The sequence below is a fragment of the Harpia harpyja genome, chromosome 7 (genome assembly GCF_026419915.1).
Source record: "Harpia harpyja isolate bHarHar1 chromosome 7, bHarHar1 primary haplotype, whole genome shotgun sequence".
Lineage (NCBI taxonomy): Eukaryota > Metazoa > Chordata > Aves > Accipitriformes > Accipitridae > Harpia > Harpia harpyja.
In genome coordinates, this window is record NC_068946.1 from 6978035 (window position 1) to 7001955 (window position 23921).

General features: G+C 40.9%; 4 protein-coding genes across 5 annotated transcripts; all 4 read left to right on the forward strand.

Moving 5' to 3' along the window:
• The first annotated feature begins 1276 nt into the window (after positions 1 to 1276).
• LOC128143796 (arylacetamide deacetylase-like 4) lies at positions 1277 to 7539 on the forward strand. 2 transcript variants are annotated; one of them, XM_052791497.1, is made up of 4 exons: positions 1277 to 1549; positions 1933 to 2149; positions 5463 to 5526; positions 5866 to 7539. In XM_052791497.1, the coding sequence occupies exons 1-4, from the start codon at positions 1367 to 1369 to the stop codon at positions 6638 to 6640; spliced, it is 1239 nt and encodes a 412-aa protein (XP_052647457.1). In that variant the 5' UTR covers positions 1277 to 1366; the 3' UTR covers positions 6641 to 7539. The 2 variants fall into 2 exon arrangements, 1 of the variants encoding a protein (XP_052647457.1); XR_008235876.1 differs by lacking the exon at positions 1933 to 2149 and having other exon boundaries at positions 1451 to 1672; positions 5866 to 5912.
• Positions 7540 to 8895: 1356 nt separating this feature from the next.
• Positions 8896 to 13684, forward strand: LOC128143797 (arylacetamide deacetylase-like 4). Its single transcript, XM_052791498.1, has 4 exons — positions 8896 to 9120; positions 11290 to 11506; positions 11911 to 11974; positions 12747 to 13684. Exons 1-4 carry the CDS (start codon positions 8944 to 8946, stop codon positions 13519 to 13521), a joined length of 1233 nt encoding a protein of 410 aa, XP_052647458.1. The 5' UTR covers positions 8896 to 8943; the 3' UTR covers positions 13522 to 13684.
• A 1843-nt stretch (positions 13685 to 15527) lies between these two features.
• LOC128143737 (arylacetamide deacetylase-like 4) lies at positions 15528 to 17864 on the forward strand. The gene is given in 3 exon segments (XM_052791346.1): positions 15528 to 15653; positions 16828 to 17215; positions 17218 to 17864. Coding segments are annotated over 3 exon segments (870 nt in total). The 3' UTR covers positions 17574 to 17864.
• Positions 17865 to 19163: 1299 nt separating this feature from the next.
• LOC128143790 (arylacetamide deacetylase-like 4) lies at positions 19164 to 23779 on the forward strand. The gene is made up of 4 exons (XM_052791478.1): positions 19164 to 19417; positions 21537 to 21753; positions 21955 to 22018; positions 22705 to 23779. The coding sequence occupies exons 1-4, from the start codon at positions 19250 to 19252 to the stop codon at positions 23477 to 23479; spliced, it is 1224 nt and encodes a 407-aa protein (XP_052647438.1). The 5' UTR covers positions 19164 to 19249; the 3' UTR covers positions 23480 to 23779.
• The last annotated feature ends 142 nt before the right edge of the window (positions 23780 to 23921 follow it).

Sequence of the window (23921 nt, forward strand, 5' to 3'; positions counted from 1 at the left end):
CTGTGTTGCAGAAAAAGCCCTATGGATAAATGTTGATAAGCTTAGGAGAGGATAAGCATTGACCATGGGTAACCGGGTTTGGCTTCAACACTCTACAGTCTGACATTTGTAATTAACTATATCGCTAAATTTGTGCTCCATGTAAAGGAAAGGCACCCCCAAATCAGCCAACATCAGCAAAGAAAAAGCCCTTACTATGAACAGCTGATTATTTGCCTATTTCACAAACGTATGTTGCTTTATCCCACATATTCTTATCTCCACAAGCTAAAATTGTGCAAATCAGCTGTCATGATTGCTTTGCTTTAAACTGTGCTAATGAAGCTAAGGACCAATTCAGTTTTCAGGCTGGAATTTCACTTTAAAAGCCAGGACAGGAAAAAAGTTTGGGAACTGTAACTTTAAAATTGTGTGGAAAATGAAATTCCGGTAAGAAGAATACAAAACAGAAAAATTACTTCACCAAACAACTGCCACCAACTTTAATCATCTCTCACTAATATACATGTATTCATAATGCCTCTACATTGAACTACAAACAAGAATTACAATGAATATAAAATTCTGAGAGTTTAATTAGTGAAAATCTTTTACCAGAAACAATAGTGGCTTAAATCTACAAACACATCACCACGTATCTGTACAGACCTTAATGTACGTTAAGACTTGCACTGTCTAGTACTGATTTTACTTGTACTCCTACTCCAGTGTGAAGAACAGTATCTATGCATAAAACATCTTGCGCAGCTAACGTAACGTAGACATACATCACATAAACAGGGTAAATCTCTCTGCTCGAGCATATCGCCAGGTTATACACTGAGCAAACGTACTCTTATTTAAACCAAAATTAAAGCATGAATGTGTCTGTGCGTTCCACTATGAAACAAAGTTTATAAAAAAAAATGAGGATTTGAGTATTTTTCTCCTCAGAGTATATACCTTGATGACAACTACAAGTAGCCTCACATCACTAAAATTAAATGCTACAACAGGATTGTCCATCCATAACGAATCCACAACAAACCAAACACAGACAATCTTCAAATAAGGGCCCCTCTGAATAATCATTTCTCATTGTTAGTGAAGAACTCATGATATAAATCAATTTCATATACTTTGAATTCCACCTTTTGTAAAGGGTAAAAACTTCCCCCTCCCCTTTTTTTTAGTATAAGGAAGTGTTGCCAATAGTATCATTAGCAAAAGAAGGGTGGAGAAAATTAGGGTATTGCAACATTAATAAACTTTTTATTTCTGCTTATGAACTGAGTCCTTAGTCTCCTGTGAAGACACCTCAGAAACGCTTAAAAACAAGGCTTAAGACAGCATAGGTTTTTTTAGCATTCACTTCTATTGAAGTGAAATGGCATCTGTTTATATAACTTTAGCAATAATAGGCATGGTTTTCATTTTGCCTGTTATAATACCAGCACTGTTTTTGGGGGCGTTATTTTATGATTTTTTAAATTCAGAATTGCCACCTGGAATTGACCAACCTCTAAAGCTTCGTTTTTTCCATTCATTGTTGATTACAGCCATGATCTCGGTAAGTTAACTTTCTTAAAACTGGGGATTTCACTTTTATTTTGGTAGGATATTTGTGAGCTGGAAGATAACGGCTTAAGAAAAAAAAGGAAAGAAGCAGCAGCAATTCACCCCCCTGAAGCCTGTAAGCATTGTTATATGAACTAAAGCATGTTAAATTAACTCATAAAACTGATATGACTAATCTGAAAAGCTTATTTAGATTTTTCAGTCCATCTGTCAAACTGCAGCCACTTTACATTGGAAAACTGTTTCACATAAAAATTAAAAAAAATAACTGTATGTATACTGTATCTATTGAACTGCATGTACATATAATAATGCTATCTATTCAGAAGCAAGCCTACATTACTCCTCTTCTTCCGAATTCTTTCTTTTCAACAGGGAAAGATTTTGGAGAAGCTAGGGATCTGCAGTGATTTAAGCTTATTGCGAGTTGTGCTAGATGGAATACCACCACGGAGAGATTCAAAACTTCTTATCAAAGATCTCAAAGTAGATGAGGTACCCTTGAGGATTTATCAGCCTAAACAGCCACCTACTGGCAAAAGAAGAGGAATACTATATTTTCATGGAGGCGCTGGCACATTTGGGAGCATTAGTAAGAAATCAGCAAGTTTTATTTTTAAAACCAAATCCAAACCTTTATATTTTTACCTTCAGACATGTGTCAGTCAATATCTCACCTGTCCTTCCTAATGACAATAGTCTTTGCAATCGCAATACTAACTGCAAAGCACCTTGTGGAATTAATAGTCTAGTGCACAGTTAAGGGTAATCATATTTCTACTTCCTCTGGGCTACAGGCAAAGTTGATGAAAGCAGCTCTTAGCAGATCTGAGGCTTCTAAATCCAGAACTGTGATCCAGAAACCCCTCAATCAGCTGTCAGCTAACAGCAGAGGGACTCTGCTCCTCCTCCTTTTGAAGCTGTTCTGAGAAAGATTCAGTTTGCTGGGGCAGAGAAAGAGAGACCATTAAAACAAAACACATATGCTTAGGTCACTGTGAGGGAAGTTAGCTCACATGATGTTCCTGTACCTTAACTAATAGCTAGGTGACAATAAGATATAGCAACAGGCCTGGAGCAAGGGCTGGAATCCACGTCTCTTCCCTCCTTCTCCTCATTACTCCATCTTTTCTGGAAATGTACCTTAAAATCCTTTTAGGCTGATATGGAATTCAGCCTAGATCTACTTTCTGGAATAATTACAGTATCATCAAAATGGCAAAGCTGTTGCTAAAAAGAATACACTCTGGCTTCACTCTTTGGAACAATGCTCTGGTTACTTCTCAAGGAGAAATTTTTAGGTTTGGATCTCAACTGGACTAAAATGTTTCCTGTAAGCTTGGATAGGGCCTCGAAGTACAGAATTTAAGATACACTGTACTCAGCACTCAACTTTTGTGTAGAAACACTACAAAAGCATTCTCAACTTGCAGTCCATGCATCAAAGGAAGTCTAAAAGATGGAACACGGTCCAAGAAAGAATTTAAAGAATACATTAAAAAAATTCCATAAATATATTCCCATTCATGCAAACAAGGAATCAAAATGGAGGAAAAAAAAAAAAAAGAACATTAAAAATAGACCCAATTTGGGGGAGTTTGATTCTTGCAGTAACACTGCACAGAATACTTTATTTCTTTTTCAGAAAGGGAGACAATCCTTCGATTGTCTGGGTGGCTGCTGGCTCAGCCTCCTAACTGTTCTGGATCTCTTTCTGAGCAACCAAGTCTATGGGTGCTTTGTCAGGAAACCAAGGCACCTAACCTGGAAATCTAGATTTCATTCCAGGGGTCAGACAGGGAAGTTTGTGGGTTTTGAATCCTTTACTGTTTCAAAAAGTAAGTCTCCACTAGCACTATGTTAGGCAGACTTCAGTGATCTTGCACATGAGTTTGAGAGTCTACCTAGCTTCGTTTAGCTTCACACAGAAACAATAATGCAACTTCTAGTAACTTAGGTTCCATTCTGCACTGTGGCAGAAATAATCTGCCCTTCTTTTACTGCAGAGCACATTAGTCTGGGTGGAGTGTTAGGCTGACACTAGCTGTGATGCTTCTAGTTCTAGAGCTAGTTTGGGTGGCAGTGAGGAGGACTCAAGAGATAAGCCTCTATGATCGAAGCAAAAGGTGAATTCCTTTCACTGGAAGAAAAAATCCACACCACAAAGTTGCATATTTGTAGTTGTTCACAATTGCTATTGTACAATTGGGACACTGAAGGAGCTTTATCACATGTCATGGCTTAATATAATACCCATACTTAGACATTGACTGTAGTAAGTGAGCTTTCATTTGCATTCCAATTGGTACTCGGTAACAGGAAATCAAGTAACATAATTAGAAGTTCTTAAAAGGACTTGTAAGGACTAGTAAGCCCAAAGTCTGCAACTAGCAAATTAGCAGAAGCTACACTGAAGAACAGAATCAGTGGACAGATAAATATGACTTACTCCTTAAAATCCATATAAATGGAAGTCATGCTTCACAAATCAATGTAAGCTTTTTAAATGAGTCAGCAAATACATGAATAAAAGAGACTGAGTTGATAAAACCTACTTTGATTTCCAAGAGAGTCTTCATAAAGAGGCTACACACCCATGACACAAGAAGGAAGGTCTTTCATTTGGATAAAAACTGATTAAAAGACAGAAAAAAGATGGGTTGTGGGAGGTTCCTGTGAGATTCCCATAAAGAGATCTGTGCTGGGCGCACTGCTGATCAATATATACAAAAAGAGAAAAGATGGTGAAAGCTGATATGATACTAAGTCCTTCGAGGTAGCAAAAGGATGGCTCAAAAAGTGCAGAATGTCTTTATGATAGCAAAGGATTAGACAATAAAATGACAGGTGAAATGGTGTGGAGAGAATTCAAACAGATGAACAGAGCTCCTAACTTTTATAAATAAAAGAGCGGACTCTAAGCAGACTACTCCCTTGCAGGAAGATCTTGGGATTATGGTAGAAAATTGCCTGAAAATGTTGACTTAGCGCACGGTAGCAGTCAAAAAGCAAATAAAATGCTAGGAATTATTATTCGGAAAGGATAAAATAGGAAACATCTTTATGCCACTGTAATAAATCCATGGTGCATCTAAATATAGTATACTGCTTATAGTTCTGGTTACCATACCTCTAAAAGGATATGGCAGTACCAGAAAGACTCAGAAAGAGGCTGCATAGGCAAGAAAAGTGCTTCTGTACAGAGAATAAGTGAATAGACTATGACTCTTCAGGCTGGAAAAGACAGATAAAGACAGATACACTAAATGTCTACAAAATCATGAGCAGCAAGAGAAGTTAAACAGGGAATGATTATCCACCATTTCTTACAGTACAAGAGTTAATGTCACCAAATGGAAGTCGTGAATGCCAGGTACAAAACGAGCAAATAGAAATGGTTCTTTACACCTTTGTAAGCAAACTATGGAATTCTTCACTGCACAAAGTTGTTAATGTTAAAATCATGGGTTCAAGAAGTGGTTCAAATAATTCAGGGAAGAAACATTAATCAAGGGCATTAAATATAAAGACACAGTTTCTATCTCAAAGGAGTGCCTTGAGCCTCAACTTCTTGTATGCTTCTTATTAACTATATGCTTGTCCTCAGCTTATGCTTCTCCTTCAACATCTTTTGTTGACCACCAGCTGAGATGTGATACCTGCCTAGACAGAATTCTATTTTTTCCTAGTATTACCATTCTTACATGCTTATATTATGCCCTAACAGCCACTGACCAATAACCAGAAAATATGTTACCATGTAAAGACCGCATTGCATAGCAGAAGTTACTTATCGGTATCATGTTGCAGTGCCTTCCACAGAGCATATGTTCAAGGATCTATACTTTCATTTCAAAAGGATATTCGATTTTGAAAACATCATTTTTAATAAACTTTCTCTTTAGGAGCCTTTGAAAGAATATGCCGCTATATTGCCAAAAAATGCAACTCAGTGGTTGTGTCTGTTGGGTAAGTGCTACTTTTACATAGAAGTATTTATGGTAATACAGTTCACAGTTGAAACATTTCTGAAAAATATGCTGAAAATATTTACTATTTTAGATTGTGCTCCCTATTTTTCGCTTTAGCCTTTCATTTAATTTAGAAATATGCTTATAGGCAAGGTATTCTAAATTAGCTGCAACACCATTAATTTGTCTTTCCAATCTACGCTAGTTAAACCCAAATATAATCTTTAAAATTCAGAAAAAGAGGCCTACATAACTACCATACCACTCAATCATGAACAATGCAAATTAAATTTTTACGATTACTTTGACAATAACCACAATATCTTTGACATTTCAGTTATCGTTTGTCTCCTGAACACCCATACCCAGGGCAATATTTCGATTGTCTCAATGCCACCTTATACTTTATGAGGAATTTAGAAGAGTATCATGTGGATCCTGCTCTCATCATCATTAGCGGTGACAGCTGTGGAGCTAATTTTGCTACGGTTATTTGCCAAATACTGCTGAATAAAAGAGATCTCCCAAAAGTACGTGCCCAGGTCTTACTTTATCCAGGACTACAGGGGCTAGATTTTCATTTGCCTTCCTATCAGCAGAATGCTTCAGTCCCCATATTGTTTCGGAAGCTAGTTATCTACTTCTGTTTTCGTTATCTTAATAAAGAACCATCAGTTTTGGAAGATGTCCTACAAAATTGCCATGTTCCCGAGAGTATGAAACGGAAGTATAAAAAATGGGTAAGTGCTGACATTATTCCTGACAAATTTAAGATTAGAGGCTACGTACCACAGAAATCTACTTCATATAAACCTGAAGTCCATGAAGCAGTCAAAGAACTTTTAGCAATAACATTTTCCCCACTTTTAGCTGAAGACTCCATTATTTGCCAGCTCCCTGAATCCTACATTGTGACCTGTGAGTTTGATGTGCTTAGGGATGATGGACTGTTATACAAGAAGCGATTAGAGGACAATGGTGTTCAAGTAACCTGGTATCATTCTGAGAGTGGTTTCCATGGAATTTTAGCCTTTTTTGGCTATGGGATTTTTTCCTTTTCATCTGGAAAAAAGATAATGGATAGTACTGTGAATTATATAAACAGTTTATAAAAGTATTTTTCAGAACAAAGATGCAAGTCTTACATTATCCTTGGCGAATTTATACTTGGCAAAGAATGTAAACACTTTTGATTTATGTTTTGGATTTTGACTGCATTTTATACTTCCTAATTTCTGCTTCTGCAGTGACTCTCAAACAAATGTTAAGATTATTTAAAGCACCACCATTCTAGAAAACATTATTATAAAAACACACCAATAAAACTGAGATGCAGAAGTGAGGCACCTAGCATATACTGTTTTACTTCAACTCTAGCAATTCTAGCATCCTTGCATGGCTGGCACACATTCAAGGCAAGCTGCAAGAACATCTCTTCCTGAAGATCCTTCGACTGCCCAGAAGTGCTGAAGACAACTGGGGTCTACTTTGGCCCTTGTAAGAGACAGGAGACGTTTAGGGTATCAGACGGAGAGCCCAGTGACTCAGGTTCTGTGAAGTTTTATGTCATATAGTGAAATTGCAGCTATGCATTTTAATTTCTAGGGTTAGCTTGCACAAAGACTACACTTTTCGTGAAAAAGTGTGATCAAAAGAAAGGCTTCTGTCTGAAGCAGAAGTTCTAAACTGGAACTAGTATGGGTTTGATTTTGTTTGGAATCTGGGAAATGATGTTTCATTTTGGAACTTGATTCTTAAACTGGAATCCCTGAACTTTAATGAGTGTGTACATATTAGGGAAGTACAGAGGTGAGACTTCTTTTCCTTTCTGTACTTTTTGTTTTTCTTTCAAGATTGCCTTATGCTCAAAACTACCTGTTATGCTGTGTTTGTTGAAAAAGTTCTGAAGGTCACAGATGTAAGAAGGTAGAAAAGAATATTATGTTATGTTATGTTATATTATATTATATATTATCACTGTAATGCTGTGGCAATTTTGTGATGCTTTCAAAAAAAAAAAAAAATAAAACCTAGCACTTCAAATACTTCTGTTACAAGAGCAACTTACATTTGCTAAACACATACTCACTGATAAACCTAAATGAACACCTCATGGTGAAAGGAACAATGCAGCACTGGCAGACAGAGACCACAATCTTGCTAATTCTACCTAGTCAAATCTGTGCTGTGCACAGTAATTAATTTATCAGACAACTGGACTATCCAAGACTATTGTATATGATCACATAACTGCAGAAACATAATACAAACTGTAAGTCCAGAAACAACATTGGGTGGGCTATTTTTTTTTTTCTATCTGGACTTTTATTGTTTTTAAACAAAATACTTCCTTCTACTTCAGAATATTTTACAACAACCATCTGCCCTATTAAAAACACTCAACTTCTTACTGGAAAAAATTAAGACATTTCATTTTTTATAAAGTTTTCTAACTAAAATGACACAGTACTTTCTCCTGATCACTTCCAATTTAACTAAAAAAACCCCCAAAACTATAACATGGCTGCTTAATGAGTTAGATTTTTACATCTGTCATTTCCCTGGGAATCTGCCATTTCAACAATGTTCTGATGTCCTAGTTGTTTGAAGAGTCGCAGACTCAGATTCACAATTAATACCTCAAGCATCATTTTAAACTACAGCATCTCTACATTAGCACGATCCCATTCTACAGCAAGAACAAGATGAAGCAGTTTGATTTGAAACTCTTTAATTGCTGATTACCTTGAGTCCTTTTATGCTGTATCTGTTGCGCACTGAGAGTTACTGAAGTTTACCTGATAGGAGGTAACCTGATCATGAATCTAAACTCAGCCTCCTGTGTTTTTTAACCATGTTCTTCTTTTAGAAGAAACCACAAATACTACAAAAACTGAGATTGAGGTAATGACATAATTTTATAGGTGCACCTTTCCAGAAAACATTGGTGACAATCCATTTGGCTCTTTAGAGTGATAATCATCATATGCAGGCTCCTACCTCTGCATAACACTATAGAAACTCTGCTTCAGAATAGTGGTTTATAGTGTCACAAACGCAAAGCACACAAATGCCCTGTGTCCATTTTCCACTTCTAATTAACTTAATATTAATGCAATTTATTCATAACACTTTTCTCCCAGCTAAGGACTGCTTTCTTGCTAAAATTCTGAAATTATGCTGGCATATGTCTTTTAACAAATTCAGGACTTTGACCAACTTACCTTTTGTGAAATAAAGGCAGCGGGGGGGGGAAGAAGGCGGGAAAGATACCTACTAAAGTATTTGTAAAAGGGAGGAGAAAGATTTTTACTAGAGCAACCTTATGACAAACAAAGAATCAGGAAGTAACGAGCCAAAGATATCTGGGAAAGTCAAATCAAAGACATTTCAGATCACTTTGCTGCTCAGCAAAATGGCATTTGTATACACACTGCTGGTGTTATTCTTAGCAGTTTTTGTTGCCGGATTTATATTGTTGGTCATGGGGGCAATTAATTTTGATTTCTCCAACTCAGAAATTCCTCCTGGAGTGAATCAGCCTGTAAAGCTCCGAATCATTCATATAATTTTAATAAGCAGAGCTGTGGTGGTAAGTTAACCTGGTGTGATTTCTGGGGGGAAGAACGGCGAACCTGTAGATTTTAAACTTAATGCAATGCTAGAACCCTGCTTGGAATTAATTTTCAGAGAGGAGAGCAGGGCATTGCTATCATGCTGCATGTTGTATTTAGAAGCTCAGTTTTGCTAAGTAAACCTTTACCAGATTTTTTAACACTACACTGCATTACTACAGTCCTGCCTAGCTCTTACATTAGGCAGTATGCAAACACTGCCTAACACAAACATTTGAAAGTCTGACTGTGCTTCTACAATGAATGGTACTAACCTAGCAATAATTTGATTAAGAATGCTTATACATGTTGGATCATTTATATTTCCATTCTAGGTTCAGAATATATCAGATGTCTTTGGGCCGTGCTTTCAAGCTTTTCTGGGACTTGGGGATGAGGAGTTATGTATTTATTTTGAAGATAAAATTAGAAACTGAACATTTCAGAATTGGTTTTGGGAAGGGGGAGTTTTTGTCACACAAGTGACAAAATTAGGTAACATTGCCCAAGAGGAGCTGAAGGAATTCCATCTCCCCTGAACACTTATTTATAACTCCTGCAGCAACTAAGCAGGCTTGTCTGATGGGAATGAGGGGCTCTCGGCAGCCCAACTTCTGCAGGCGAACTGGCCTGTAAAAGAGTGGGAAGCTAACCAATCCACAAGAGTTGAAGCTCTTACCAGCACTCAACTTCTGGTGATCTCTGCTGACAAAGGATCTCACTGAATCAGGAGTATTTCCATGTAATGATAGATGTATAGATGCTGTGATGACGGAAGGTGTTAGAAATACATGAGAGAGCAGAAGTTGTGCATATATTTAAAAAATTACTTAAATACTTCCAAGAGGGACAAACTATTTAAAATAAATTTTTAAAAAATTATCTATCAGAAATATTCTAGATTATAGTGGACCATAGTACAGAATTCTAGAAATATATTCTCATGCTTTGGCTGCACACGAGTTGTAGTTAGAAAGAGACTACTTCACTTAAGCAGCTGGAAAAGCCAGTTCTCTTTTTATCACCTATACACTGCCCATTAGTACCATAAACCAGAATTCTATGCTGCAATGTAAACACAGGATGAAAGAAACCAAGCAAGTTGAATGTAAAGGTGAGAATATTATTTGTAGTTGTTCCATTTCTGCTTGGAAAACAGCAAATACAAAAGAATAAATAATTTTATCATGTTTGTATACAATCAGAGACACTAAGACCAGTTTCTATAATGAATTAAAATCAGTACGTTGCAAAATGTATTAGTTTCTTCAGCCTCAAAATCACACATGGAGAACATTATAAATAGCCGGAGTCATTGAAGACAAGGTCTTTCACAGGTAAACATATTGAGAGTCATAACAGTGTATTGACAATCCATATGAATGTGGCAGTCTAATAAAAAATATTCATAACAAAATATTGAATATTAAGAGCTTGATCCAAATCTTCATAAGGACTGAAGTACTGGTTTGGCATGACTAAATAATATATTTCAAAGCAGAGGTTATGCTTTTTTTAAATTTTTGTGAAGTTATGTTGGACCAGTAGCTCTGATTTGTATTCTTTTCATCTTGTGGTGGCTAGCATGAATATCACTATGGCATACAGAAAGAACAGAAGTTTAGGCCTACTAAGTATCTGAGGATCTTCTTGCCAGTGCATTGCAGACATCAGTGAAGACTTCCAAGATGAATCAAAAAGCAATTATCAAATATATTCTCAACTTAGTCAACTCTACTTCAGGAAAGTGTCCATATCATGAAAATCAGCACCAGAACTATCATCTTTCGCTATGTTTTCACATCTTCTCAAGGGCAAGGACAGAATAACCAGTGAAAACCAAACTCATTTTCAGTGTTAGCTAAAGGATCTGCTGAAAAAGCAAAGGGATATATTTCACCAGCCTTTGTTAATGCTGCATTGTTTTGGGATTATGTTCTTCAGTGAACACTGCTGTTCATGTGACCTGTCATGATGCTACTGTTATTTGTTCAGTTGTACTATACCTGTACAACTACTCAAATATTTTATGATCACCCTAAAATATACGACTTAGACATCACGAGGATACTGCCCATACAGTTCCTTTACTTTGGAAAATACAGAATCTCTTGAGTAAACTCCCTATTCTCTTTGCCTTTGAACAGGGAAAGATTTTGGAAAATATTGGGATCTGCAGTCAGGTTAGCTTTGTCCGGTACATGCAAGGTAGAAAGACTCTAGGAGTGGACCCGAAGCTCTTCATCAAGGACCTGTGGTTTGAGAAAGTGCCTGTAAGGATTTATCAGCCTAAGGTTCCATCTGCCAGCCAAAGGAGAGGAGTTATGTTTTTCCATGGAGGAGGATGGGTTTTTGGAAGTCTTGGTAAGATACCTAACAGAAAAAATATTACAATTTAGGTAAAGAAGTATCTACTTCATAAGTGGTAAAGTTGATTGTCGCTTGATCTGTAGCAGTTATGAAGTTTGAGTATAACCACAGATGCACTCTCCTAAGTCTTGCTGTCAGAAGAAAGCATCTGCTGTGCATTATGTGATTTTTCTTTAAGACAAGGATAATGAGATATGAGGGGAAAAAACACAGTAAGCAAATACTGAAACAGGAAAATGAGGGGGTACAAAAGATCTGAGGACTTATGTAGTAAGGGGCAGAGAAAAGTAGGGAGTATGTTCTTCTTGCAATTCTTTGACTTATGCAATACACATTAGTACTCTGTCAAAAAACCAAACCAAACCAAACCCAAACCCCACCAAATATGTTTCTTTCAGAGACCCATGAAAAGCTATGCCGCTCTATTGCCAGAGAAAGTGAATCAGTGGTTGTATCTGTTGGGTGAGTCTTTCCTCATGCTGTTTTCTAGAGATTATTTCCTCTAGTGTAAATACCATGTTATAGCTTGCCTGATCATAGCCACAGCCATTCTCAGAGAAACGTTTCTGTGGAACTTGTCAAGCATGTGATTTACAAATTCACTCTGCTCCTGTTTGGAGCAACTGAAGACTGACTCAGGCTAAGTTTTCACTGTCTGACTACATCACAAAAAATGCTTTGGGATATCTAGCTGGAAAATGAAGTTTTGAATCAATGTTTTCAAATTCCAAACTCAAAATTGAGAGTAAACAGATAGTAAGCCATATATTCTACTTAATCCTTATTCAAGGAAACTCTGCTTGATGCTTACAGAAGCACTGCATGAATGACAAGCTAATATCATCAATATACAGACATAATGATTTGAATTATGAGAATATAGTTGCACTGTAACAAAGACATAAAACAGAAGTCTTGTCATTTGTATCTGACCCACGGAAAGCTGAAGCATAAAACGACTAAATGACTGTCAATAAAACTTAGACATAGTTGGCAGCTGAGTACTCCTCTGCTGTTAAAGACCTGAGAAACATCCTAAACAGACGATATCCTAACATGTTAATCTGCACCACCTGGTCCAACTAGCCACAGTTTATTTATGATCGACTTGTGGAGAACGGGAAAATTCTGAGGTAATCAGGGTATTGCTGGTGGCAGGAACCAGTATTTTCAGCAATACTTTTAAAACTAATATTTCCTTCTCGTACTTTTGTTGTCTCCTTTTGTGTATTAGGTATCGTTTAGCTCCTGAACACAAATACCCTGCTGCGTATGAAGACTGTCTTAATGCCACCATACACTTTATGAAGAATATAGAGCTCTATGGCGTGGATCCTGCCAATGTAATTGTCTGCGGGGACAGTGCTGGGGGCAATCTAGCAGCTGCTGTTAGCCAGACCCTTGCAGGTAGATCAGACCTCCCCAAACTACGTGCTCAGATCTTGATCTACCCAGCCCTTCAGGCGCTAGACTTCAATTTACCATCCTATCAGCAGAATCGGGGAGTCCCTCTCTTATTCCGAGAACGTGCCGCTTTCTACATGTTACAGTACCTAAATGGGAATGCATCAAATCTGGAAGAGGTCTTGGAGGGTTCCCATATTCCTATAGATATTAAATTAAATTATAGGAAGTGGGTGAGTCCAGATAACATCCCTGAAAAATTTAAGGTCAGAGGCTACAAACCACATGTGCTACTTGACTGTACAACCGAAGTGTATGAGACAGTGAAAAGATTCTGTGAGCCCAACCTGTGTCCGCTGTTAGCTGAAGATGCTCTTATTCAGCAGCTGCCTGAGACTTTCATGTTGACTTGCGAGTATGATGTGCTGAGGGATGACGGCTTGCTTTACAAGAAGAGATTGGAGGACAACGGTGTTCGAGTGACCTGGTACCACCTCGAGGATGGATTCCATGGAATCATAAATTCATTTAACAATGACTGGTTGTCATTTTCATCTGGAAAAAGGGGTCTTGACAATATTATGAACTTTCTAAAAAGCTTATAGAAACAATTTTCTTTCCTTCTGTAAGAACTGCCAATTTTCTCTTGTCTTTTATGCTTCTAAATTCCATATAAGAGGTTTAGATAGGACAATTTGTTAATGAGCAATTATGCCAGTGTGACCACTGAAAAAGATATTTCAAGAACACTATGAAAGTTTCTTTTAGTGCGGCTTGAAGTATTTGACGCGCAGTCTGCCTATTTTAATGATCTATTTGGACTAGACACTTGTTACTCTCTCAGTAAATATTAAAGATGCAGTAAAAAAACCAACTTGCTCCTGTGCTTAAATACTCTTTAACAACAAAATAAGATTGATGCATTTACTTTTATACGTTAGCTTTTTTTTTTCCCCTCATGTTAGTTCCCATTGTCTTTTCTAAATGTCCTTTTTGAAACCATGTATTCCAAACTACTTAAAGAATGTCCACAATACAGGAAGCAATAGGTTGTGGCTGCAGATCAGATGCAAGAGACAATTTAACCTCCACATCACTTGGCTCTCCTTGTAAACAGCAATCCATCATAAACTAGAACTTCATTCAGTGCTTTAACTGCTATCTCTGAACAGTCATTCATATAATCCGCAATCCAAGAATACCATGTAGAATACCAGGCCCTGTATCAGTCCCACAATTAACGTCAAGCTAAACAGGAAATTAAACACATTCTCTTCTCCCTCTTCTCTAATGTGACATGTACTGACACCTTGCACAACATTTCCAAGGACTTTAAGGTGTGTGGCACCTGAGAAATCTGTTGTAACTTGGACTGCTCTAAGGTTTAGTGTCATCTGAGAAAGCTAAATCAAAGATAGGCGTAAAGACACCTCACCTTTGATGAAGTGAAATGGCTTTTTTTTTTAAAATACTGTTGGTGATTTTTACTGCTTCATTCATAATAGCAATTATGGGAACAATTCAGCCTGAGTACTCTCAATTTCAGTACCCCTCCTGGAGTGAATCATCCTGGAAAGCTTTGAATTTCCCTTGCTTCTATGATTAGTACATCTGCTATAGTGAGTTACTCTGCCATGATTTCTGCCAGAAATGTGGTTTAGGTGTTATTTTTATAAGATTATATGTGTAAATACCAGAATGTTGCTGGCTGCATTAAGACTTAAATGAAGGCTTTCCTTTGTTTTTGAGGCTGACTTTAGAGGACAATTTTTGTAAAATCATTTCTGTTAGACCTCAGATAGTTTCAGTCAGGTTTTCCCTATTACATAGGGATGAAGCCAACCATAAGAGTCCAAGCTTCATCAGCTGAGCTTCCCTAATTAAGTTTAAATTAATTATTTATAGAAAGTGAGATTGCTTTGATTTCCATTTTAGCAAAGCACAGAAGATGATTTTAGGCCATTCTTGGGGCTTTCCAGTAACACCGATGGAAGGCCGGGTGCTTCTTAAGCAGATAAAACCAGAGACTCACGGGAAACCTTAGATAGGGAGGCTGGTATGAAACCATAGGACTTGGTGACGCTGAGATGGAAACTCTTTTGTTTCTCCCCTAAGACATTTTGCCTGACAGAGCGTGAGTCGGACGCGTGGGCCTACCTGCTCAGGCGCACGGTGCCAAAGCAACCCCGCTCGCCCAGGCGCGTAGCCTCACTGGGGACCGCCACGGTTCCATCTTCTCCTGTGCCAGCTTTCTGGTGAGGACCAAACCGGAGCGGCCGGTAAAGGCGAGGGTAGAGGCGAGGAGCTCTGGAGCAGGCTGAACCCCGCCAACACGAAGCCTGGGCGCCCCCTCCGGCCTCGCAGCGGCCGGGGGAAGGCAGACGCAGGGTCTCCCTCACGGCAACCTGCTTGGCGTGGTGTCTGGCAGCCTCCCCCGAGGCCGCCCGCGGCTGCCGGCTGCCCCCGGGGAGGCCGCCCTCCGCTCAGCCGGACTCTCCTCCCTCTCTTCGAACAGGGGAAGATTTTGGAAAAGACGGAGGTGTGCAGCCAGATCGTCTTCACCCGCTACGTGCGCTCCGGGAGGAAGCCGGGGCCGGACCCGCAGCTCTCGATGAGGGACGCGCGGTTCGGCCGGGTGCCGGGGAGGGTCTACCGGCCCCGCGCGCCATCTGCCGGCCTGCGGGCGGGCGCCATCTTCTGCCACGGCGGCGGCTGGCTGTACTGCAGCTTCGGGAGGGCAGGCCGGGTCGTTTCCCCCCCCCCCGCGCAGCGCGGCTGTGCGCTGCCGCTGTTATCTTCTGGAGGCGGGGGGAATCATTCTGCCCCGAGACCTGTCAGAAGGTCCGGAATCTGGCTGAGCTTCCCCGTCGTCTTCGGGCAGCTTAGTGCTCTCGGTGAGCCGCTGCTGCCTGCCCTGAGGGGAGGCGGCAGGGCTGAGGGGAAGAGGGACGAGGGGAGGTGAGGTGGCGCGTGAGGGTCGGGAAGGGCATGGGCCAGGGCGGGAAAAGGCGGCTTCCACCTTCCTTGGCTGTTGCATCTGGAAAGGGAGCAGGCAGCTAACAACCCCCCAGTTTTTTGCAGGTTGCCATGAAAAGATCTGCCGTTAGGTTGCCAGAGAAAGCAAGTCGATGGTTGTCTCTGTTGGGTGAGTTAAGTCAGTACTACCCTATGGAAGCCGTCTTGCTTCTTTTCACTTCTCAGCACCAGAGCGTTGCACGTCTTGTGGGAACACTCCTCCTCAGTAAACCATTTCCCCAGGATCCCAGATGGTGGGACAGAATTTCAAGGGGACTGTTTTCATTTCTCCCCCCCTCAATCTGCTAATGCAGGGAGAGTGCAAACAGGCCCCAAAGTAAGGTTCACGTATGTCACAGCACAGAGCTATGCTGGCACCACACAAAAAGAAGGAATGCATTCCAGAGGAGTTTCCTTACATGTTGAAAACCTACTAATAAACTTGGAAGGTGGTGATTCAGGGATCTGTTTAATGAGATGTAATCACCCTGTAAACTTCAAGGAGTTTTCTAACAATCAAATGCTAATATATTTTCATACTAAGAATACAGAAGAATATAACTCTGTCCGAGTTATTTAAATAAACAGAGAAAAATAAGATAATTCTCAAGAGGAAATATCCTAAGCAAAGGTGAGGTGCAGACCTATTAAATTACTTCATCCACAAGCAAGATGCAGTCTACACCAGAAGAGTAAAATGAACTTATATCACTCAATTTCTGATTGATGCTATTTTCAGAAGACCCCAACTATGCTACATCCTTGCAACTTCATCCTACTGGCTATCATTTATCTGTGATAACTTGCTGGACAAATACCTGTTTAGCAGATAATGACACTTTTTTTGCTAAAGGAAAAATACTCCAAACAACACAGGGAAAGCCAAAGTGCTGTAGGAAATTTGTATTTACATTTATGACATTTCCTTCTCTTATACTTGTCTCTTTCTGTGTAGTAGGTATCATTTAGCTCCTGAACACAAATACCTTGCTGCGTATGAAGACTGTCTTAATGCCACCATACACTTTATGAAGAATATAGAGCTCTATGGCGTGGATCCTGCCAATGTAATTGTCTGCGGGGACAGTGCTGGGGGCAATCTAGCAGCTGCTGTTAGCCAGACCCTTGCAGGTAGATCAGACCTCCCCAAACTACGTGCTCAGATCTTGATCTACCCAGCCCTTCAGGTGCTGGACTTCAATTTACCATCCTATCAGCAGAATCGGGGAGTCCCTCTCTTATACTGAGAACATGCCGCTTTCTACATGTTACAGTACCTAAATGAGAATGCATCAAATCTGGAGAGGTCTTGGAGGGTTCCCATATTCCTATAGATATTAAATTAAATTATAGGAAGTGGGTGAGTCCAGATAACATCCCTGAAAAATTTAAGGTCAGAGGCTACAAACCACATGTGCTACTTGACTGTACAACCGAAGTGTATGAGACAGTGAAAAGATTCTGTGAGCCCAACCTGTGTCCGCTGTTAGCTGAAGATGCTCTTATTCAGCAGCTGCCTGAGACTTTCATGTTGACTTGCGAGTATGATGTGCTGAGGGATGACGGCTTGCTTTACAAGAAGAGATTGGAGGACAACGGTGTTCGAGTGACCTGGTACCGCCTCGAGGATGGATTATCATAAGCCTATATGATTACTGCAGTTTCTTATTTCCAGCTGGGGAAAGGGGATTGGACAGCATTGTTATATTCATAAAAGCTCTGTAAAAACAACTTTCCCTCTTTATGCTTCTCCCACTAATGTCTCCGTTTAGGCTTCCAAACCTCAGGTAGTACTTGTCAGCAAAAATTTGATACCCTTTGATGTGTAAAATACCGATTTTGATATTAATGAACTTCAAGTACTGTCTGAACACTGGTCTTTGTCCTCATGAGACTATTGACAGTTCAGTCTTTACAGTTTAAATATTTTCCACATGCTGTGTTTCAATCCCTTTTCTTTCAAATCAGCATCTGATTGATTCCTTGTATTTAATTACCGGATGATTTAATTCTCTGTAAATAATGTCTGTGGAATGATTTGGATTAAATAACTCCTGTGAATTACAGTCGGGATCTTTGTGATGTCCATTTGGTAAGTTCCAAAGCATGACTTTATTTAGCTAAAAACTACCAGTTAGGTACATAGTGAGCTGGAGGGAAGAGTCAGAGGAAAGCTCTGGAAAAACAGGCAGAGATCAAGGTCTCAGTGAGGAGATTTGACATACACTCAGTGGGCATGGCAGAACCACATCCGCAAGAGCAGTAGTACAAGGCCCAAGTTAATTGGGGACACCTTGCTGGAGGCAAGTAAGGGCTGCCCTGATTTTGAAATAACTGTAGCTCTACAACCTCCCATTTAATTTTGGGATGTCTCCATTATGCCCACTGAAGCTCAAGGTGAGAGATACTGGTTGAGAGGGAACACTTCTATCAGGTTTTAGAAAGACAGTAAGGGTCAGTGAACTGTGCTTTTGATCTATGTACACTGGAAGGTTTAGCTTAAAGAGAGAGAAAATATGAACCAAAATGTTTTCATGTTCTTTCAGAGACTGGTTCCCCAGTATTATTTTTTTAGAATTTGTGCTGTGATGTTTCTCCATGTTTTGAGTTTTCTTTACAGAGCAAGGCAGTGTATTCCTTGACATGATGCTTCATTATACCCTGCTGATGAAAGCAAGGAAAAACAGCAGTGAGCCTACTCAAAGCAGTAAGACTGAGGAAATGAAAATCCTAGGGAGAAAAAAAAAAAAAAAATCCCACGACAGGAAATCAGAAATTTTTCCAGAAACAAACGCTGTCTTCCGTTTAGATTTCACAGTGCAAATGTCGCCCTTCCTTTAGCTTCCTGCAGGCTGCCGTTAGACAAAGAATCCCTAAACTTAAGGACAAACGACCTACTCCCGGCGACCTGAAGGTGAATCCGTCAGGAACGCAGGTGCCCTGCAGCCCACTGCCGCTGCAGGTTGTCCGGCTCTCTTGAAACGGCTGTACCGGCCCCAGAGCCCGAACGCCAGGCTCTCTCCGCGGGACGCGGCGACGAGCGCCTGCCCCGAGCGCCCCTGAGGCTGCCTGCGCAGGTCACGCACTGCCTCCTTGAACCGAGATTACACCGCGCCTCAAGCCGGCAGCGCGGCCTCCCCCCCGGTGCTCGCTGGCCGCCCGCACCATGACCTCGGCGGCGGCTTTGCAGAGCTGTCACAAACGGCCCGTGACGCCGCCGGCCCGGGCCGCGGTCGCGGTCGCGGCGCGGAGGGGGGCGGGCGGCCGCTGCCGGGCCCCGCCGCGGGCCGGGGAGCCCCGCGGGGCCGCCGCCGGGCCATGGCGCTGCTGCCCGCGCTGCTGCTGCTGCTCCTGCCCCTGGCGGCGCTGGCGCTGGCGCTGGCCACGGTCCTCCTCGGCTTCCCCAGCTACGACATCCCGCCCGGGGTGAATCAGCCCGCCAAGCTGCGCCTGGTCCTGGCCGTCCTCCTCAGCACGGCGGCCCTGGTGAGTCGCGCCCTCCGCCCCGCCGCCGCGCTTATCGTTTCGGGGGGCGGGGGAGTGTTTCCACCCGAGCCGGCGGGGGGTGGATGGGGGGTGGGGAGGCTACAGGGTTTCGCAGGTCCGCCCCCCCCCCCCCCCCCCCCCCACGCCGCAGCCGCCCGGGCCGGGGTCCCCCGCGGCGAGGGTGGGCAGCCGCCGCCCGCCAGCGGGTTGCGTGAAACTCGGGGCGGCCCCGGCGAGCCCCGGCCCACGGAGTGCGCTAGGAAGGAAAAAAACCCAACAAAACCAACCAACCAAAAAAAAAAAAAAAAAAAAAGAGCCTGGATTAAGATCCGCATGCCCCTGCCGCCCTCATGTGATGCTTGCGGCTCCACATCATGGGGAGAGTGCTGCGGGGGAGCACCCTCAATCAGGACGCTGCTCGTGTCGTGGGCAAAACCCATTTCACGTTCAGAAGTAGCATGCTAGGGCTTGTTAGCAGAGATTGCCAAACGGCGGTGCTGATTTAAGTGTGGAATTCGGAGCTGAGCTGGTGTTTTGGCTGATAACTGCCCTCAGCTTTAGGCGAAGTCACCTTGCACAAAGAAAACTACAGCCCTTCAACTGCTCCTGCCATGGTTGACGTTTATGGTACAAAATCCGGTTAGGGCTGCTTTACTTAATCCCTGGGCTCCCTTTTACAGCATTGCATAAACAGCATTAGAGCTCTCCTAAACTCTTCCTATGTCACTTGCCGTATCTTTTAATTTTTTTAAATCTTCAATTTTCTCCTTCACTCCTTTAGCCACAACATCGCGTTTGCTATCACACAGACCTTGTTTGTTTTCCTCCACACAGTTTCTTACACCATTGACATCCTCTTGAAATTTACTGGCAAAGCTACCTAGCTCTCCTGGATCCCACTAGCACGTGACAACAAAGGAATGGATAAAGACAGACCCCCATTGGGCACTTAAAATTGGGCTCTTGTTTAGTAATGCAACTGTAACAGTTTATTTGTTTAATTCCATTAATTTGGTTCCCAACTTCTTGTTCATTTACTACATCAGATTTATATTCTAGCTTGCAAGATCACTGCAAGAGCATTGGGAAAGGAAGCTTCTTGATTTTGCTCAGTAAATCTGTTGTGCAAATAAAAAGCAGTAACTAACTTGCACAACACAACTCAGCACTTAAGGTTTGCAAATTCACTGAGTTTTATGATCTAATTCAGGAATATTAGTTTATGCAATTAAGAACCATTAAAGCTTATATTGCTGTTTCTATATATGACATTTCATTGTTGTTATCAAGTATAAATGAAACAAGAATGAGCACAAAGTGTGTGCAGGACACTACTGACAATTAAAATGTATACTCCAAGACAGCCAGTTTGGATGGCCTATATAAAATTTCTGAAGTGTTATTAGAATGACACTGGATTTGAGTAATGGAAGTAAATTTTTTACAATCTGTAGGGTGTAAGAACATGGGAAAATTGGTTTTCTCGAATCGGAGAGCTTTATTTTTATCGGACAACAGGGGTCACATTGCTGTGTGTAAAGCCTAGATTTTTCAGTCTGATTCTTCAGATTCCAGCTGGTATGATAAAAGGTAGAACTTCTCCTTCGTAAAACTAATCTAGGCAAGCTTAAAACAAATACTGCTTTCGGACTCAATCCTGGGATCTCTCTTAGGAGACTTAGGACTTCCTTTTCTTTCTTAGGACTGGGCATTCCTGTCAAGAAAACCAGCTGTGAAGTTACTTTTCCTCACTGTTTTCCACAGGTTTATTAAGGCAAAAACCAAGGACTAAACAACCTATTAGAACGAACTCACCTATCAGTACTCAGTATAGAGGAAACCGTTCAGAGAGTCTTTGGGAGACGCTTGCATAGCCATTATCCTCCTCTATGAACAGTCCTCACAGTAGTTACTCTAACTTCTTGTGCTGTTATTCTTATATCTTCTTATAGCGTATTCATATTTTAAAACATTACCACTTTTTTTTTTTTTTTGGTAAGCTCTGTGTTTCTTTAAAATTTCCCTCAAACACGGTTCAATGTAAGTATGATGCAGAGTTTTTATACCTTAGCTAACTCAAGACTTTTAAAGAAGCCTTAATTTCTTTTACCTTTAACAGGGAAAGATTTTGGAGAAGACTGGACTTTGCAGTCAAATCACTTTTGGCCGATACGTGCGACAGGGACGGAAACTAGGGGTGGATCCAAAGCTCTTCATCCAGGATCTGCAGTTTAACAAAGTACCTGTGAGGGTTTATCAGCCTAAAGCTACCTCTGATGGGCGAAGGAGAGGTATCATCTTCTTTCATGGAGGAGGCTGGGTATTTGGAAGTCTTGGTAAGATGTTTGCTGGAGGAATAATAGTAATGTAGAAAGAACATTCTCATCTTTTTATAAAACTGAAATAAGAGGAGGTTTCAGCATGTGATTTGGGAGGAGGTCTGAAGACAAATACATGCCTTTCTGGAATGAACATTCCTTAGCTGTCTCAAAGATCAGGGCAATAGCAAAGCACTAATGAAAATATTTCTTTTCCAGATACCTATGAAAAAGTATGCCGCTACATATCCAGAGAAAGTGAATCGGTAGTTGTATCTGTTCAGTAAGTGAACCCTACCCAGTTCTGTTGTTTGGAGATTATTGTTGCTGTGGCGCCACAGAAAAGCTGCACTGGTTTTGGAGATGTTCTTTTTTGCAGAGAAATTTCTAAAGAATTCAGTGAAGTCCATAAAGAGACAAATAGTGTTAATGGAGATTTCATAGCTCTTAACTGTTCATGCCCTGATACACTCAAAAAGACCCAAATGGAAATATTTGGCACACTAAGAAGCCAATCAAAAACTTAAGTAAAAAAAGTCTTCCTTGTGTTGAACATATGAACATGTTATTCCATGATGCTCCAAACAATTGTGATTTATAGAAAAAGAGAGAATAATCACACAGTATTACTCCCATTTTACACATAGGTAGCAGAGGCACAAAATTATTAAGTTATCTTGTCAAGAATACACAGGGAGTTTTCAGCATGACTAAGAAATGTACAAAGTCTCAGTCAGACTCTTAACCAGAAGACAATCCTACTTTACTGAGTCCTTGTGACTGAATACACAATTTACAGCTTATCCACAATCACTAACTGAGGAATGCCTGCTTAGGAGGTAATGAATATCCTAACCTAGAGGAAAAATACCCCAAAATGATAGTGCTGGAAGACAGCATAGGATACCATTTCCTGATTAATACTAGTGACATTTCCTTCTCTTACACTTGTCTCTTTCTGTGTACTAGGTATCGTTTAGCTCCTGAACACAAATACCCTGCTGCGTATGAAGACTGTCTTAATGCCACCATACACTTTATGAAGAATATAGAGCTCTATGGCGTGGATCCCGCCAATGTAATTGTCTGCGGGGACAGTGCTGGGGGCAATCTAGCAGCTGCTGTTAGCCAGACCCTTGCAGGTAGATCAGACCTCCCCAAACTACGTGCTCAGATCTTGATCTACCCAGGCCTTCAGGCACTGGACTTCAATTTACCATCTTACCATCAAAATCGAGGAGTCCCTCTCTTACTCCGAGAACGTGCCGCTTTCTTTGCTTTGCAATACTTAAATGGGGATGCACTGCATATGCAAGAGGTCTTGGAGGGCTCTCATATTCCTCCAGATATGAGGCTGAAGTACAGGAAGTGGGTGAGTCCAGATAACATCCCTGAAAAATTTAAGGTCAGAGGTGTGAAGCCACTTAGGCCCACTGATTTTATAGCTGAAGTTTATGAGACAGTGAAAAGATTCTGTGAGCCCAACCTGTGTCCGCTGTTAGCTGAAGATGCTATTGTTCACCAGCTGCCCGAGTCTTTCATCTTGACTTGTGAGTATGATGTGCTGAGGGACGACGGCTTGCTTTACAAGAAGAGATTGGAGGACAACGGTGTTCGAGTGACCTGGTACCACCTTGAGGATGGATTCCACGGAATCATAAGCCTATATGATTATTGCGGTTTCTCATTTCCAGCTGGGAAAAGGGGATTGGACAGTGTTGTTAACTTCCTAAAAAGCTTATAGTAAACATCTTAGATTCCACGAGTCTGTTCATGCCTCAACCTAGGAAAATATCTTTTTAGGATATTTAATATCAGGTGATGGGTAGTCAATCAAGGGCAGACATTAACAATGATAAACAAGGCTCATCAGAACCTCATTCCAGCTGTTAGTTGGAATGTGGAATATGCAAACCTTATACAAGCTTGTACCATGCTGCAAGCCCTTATCTTTAGCTGTGTCAATAAAGAAGAACATTATTTTGAATGGACATCCTGGTTTGCCCCACTTGTTTAAAATAAAATGTGTCTGTCTATGAAGAGAGACTGTGTGTCGCGCAGGTATGTGTGGTGTGTTGGTATAGAGGAATACATCACTTCTATCACAATGTTTTGAGACGTAACTCTGTGCTGTGATTCTGAACTCTTTACAGTTAGAGAAAAACACCAAGCTGACTTTAGTGGGT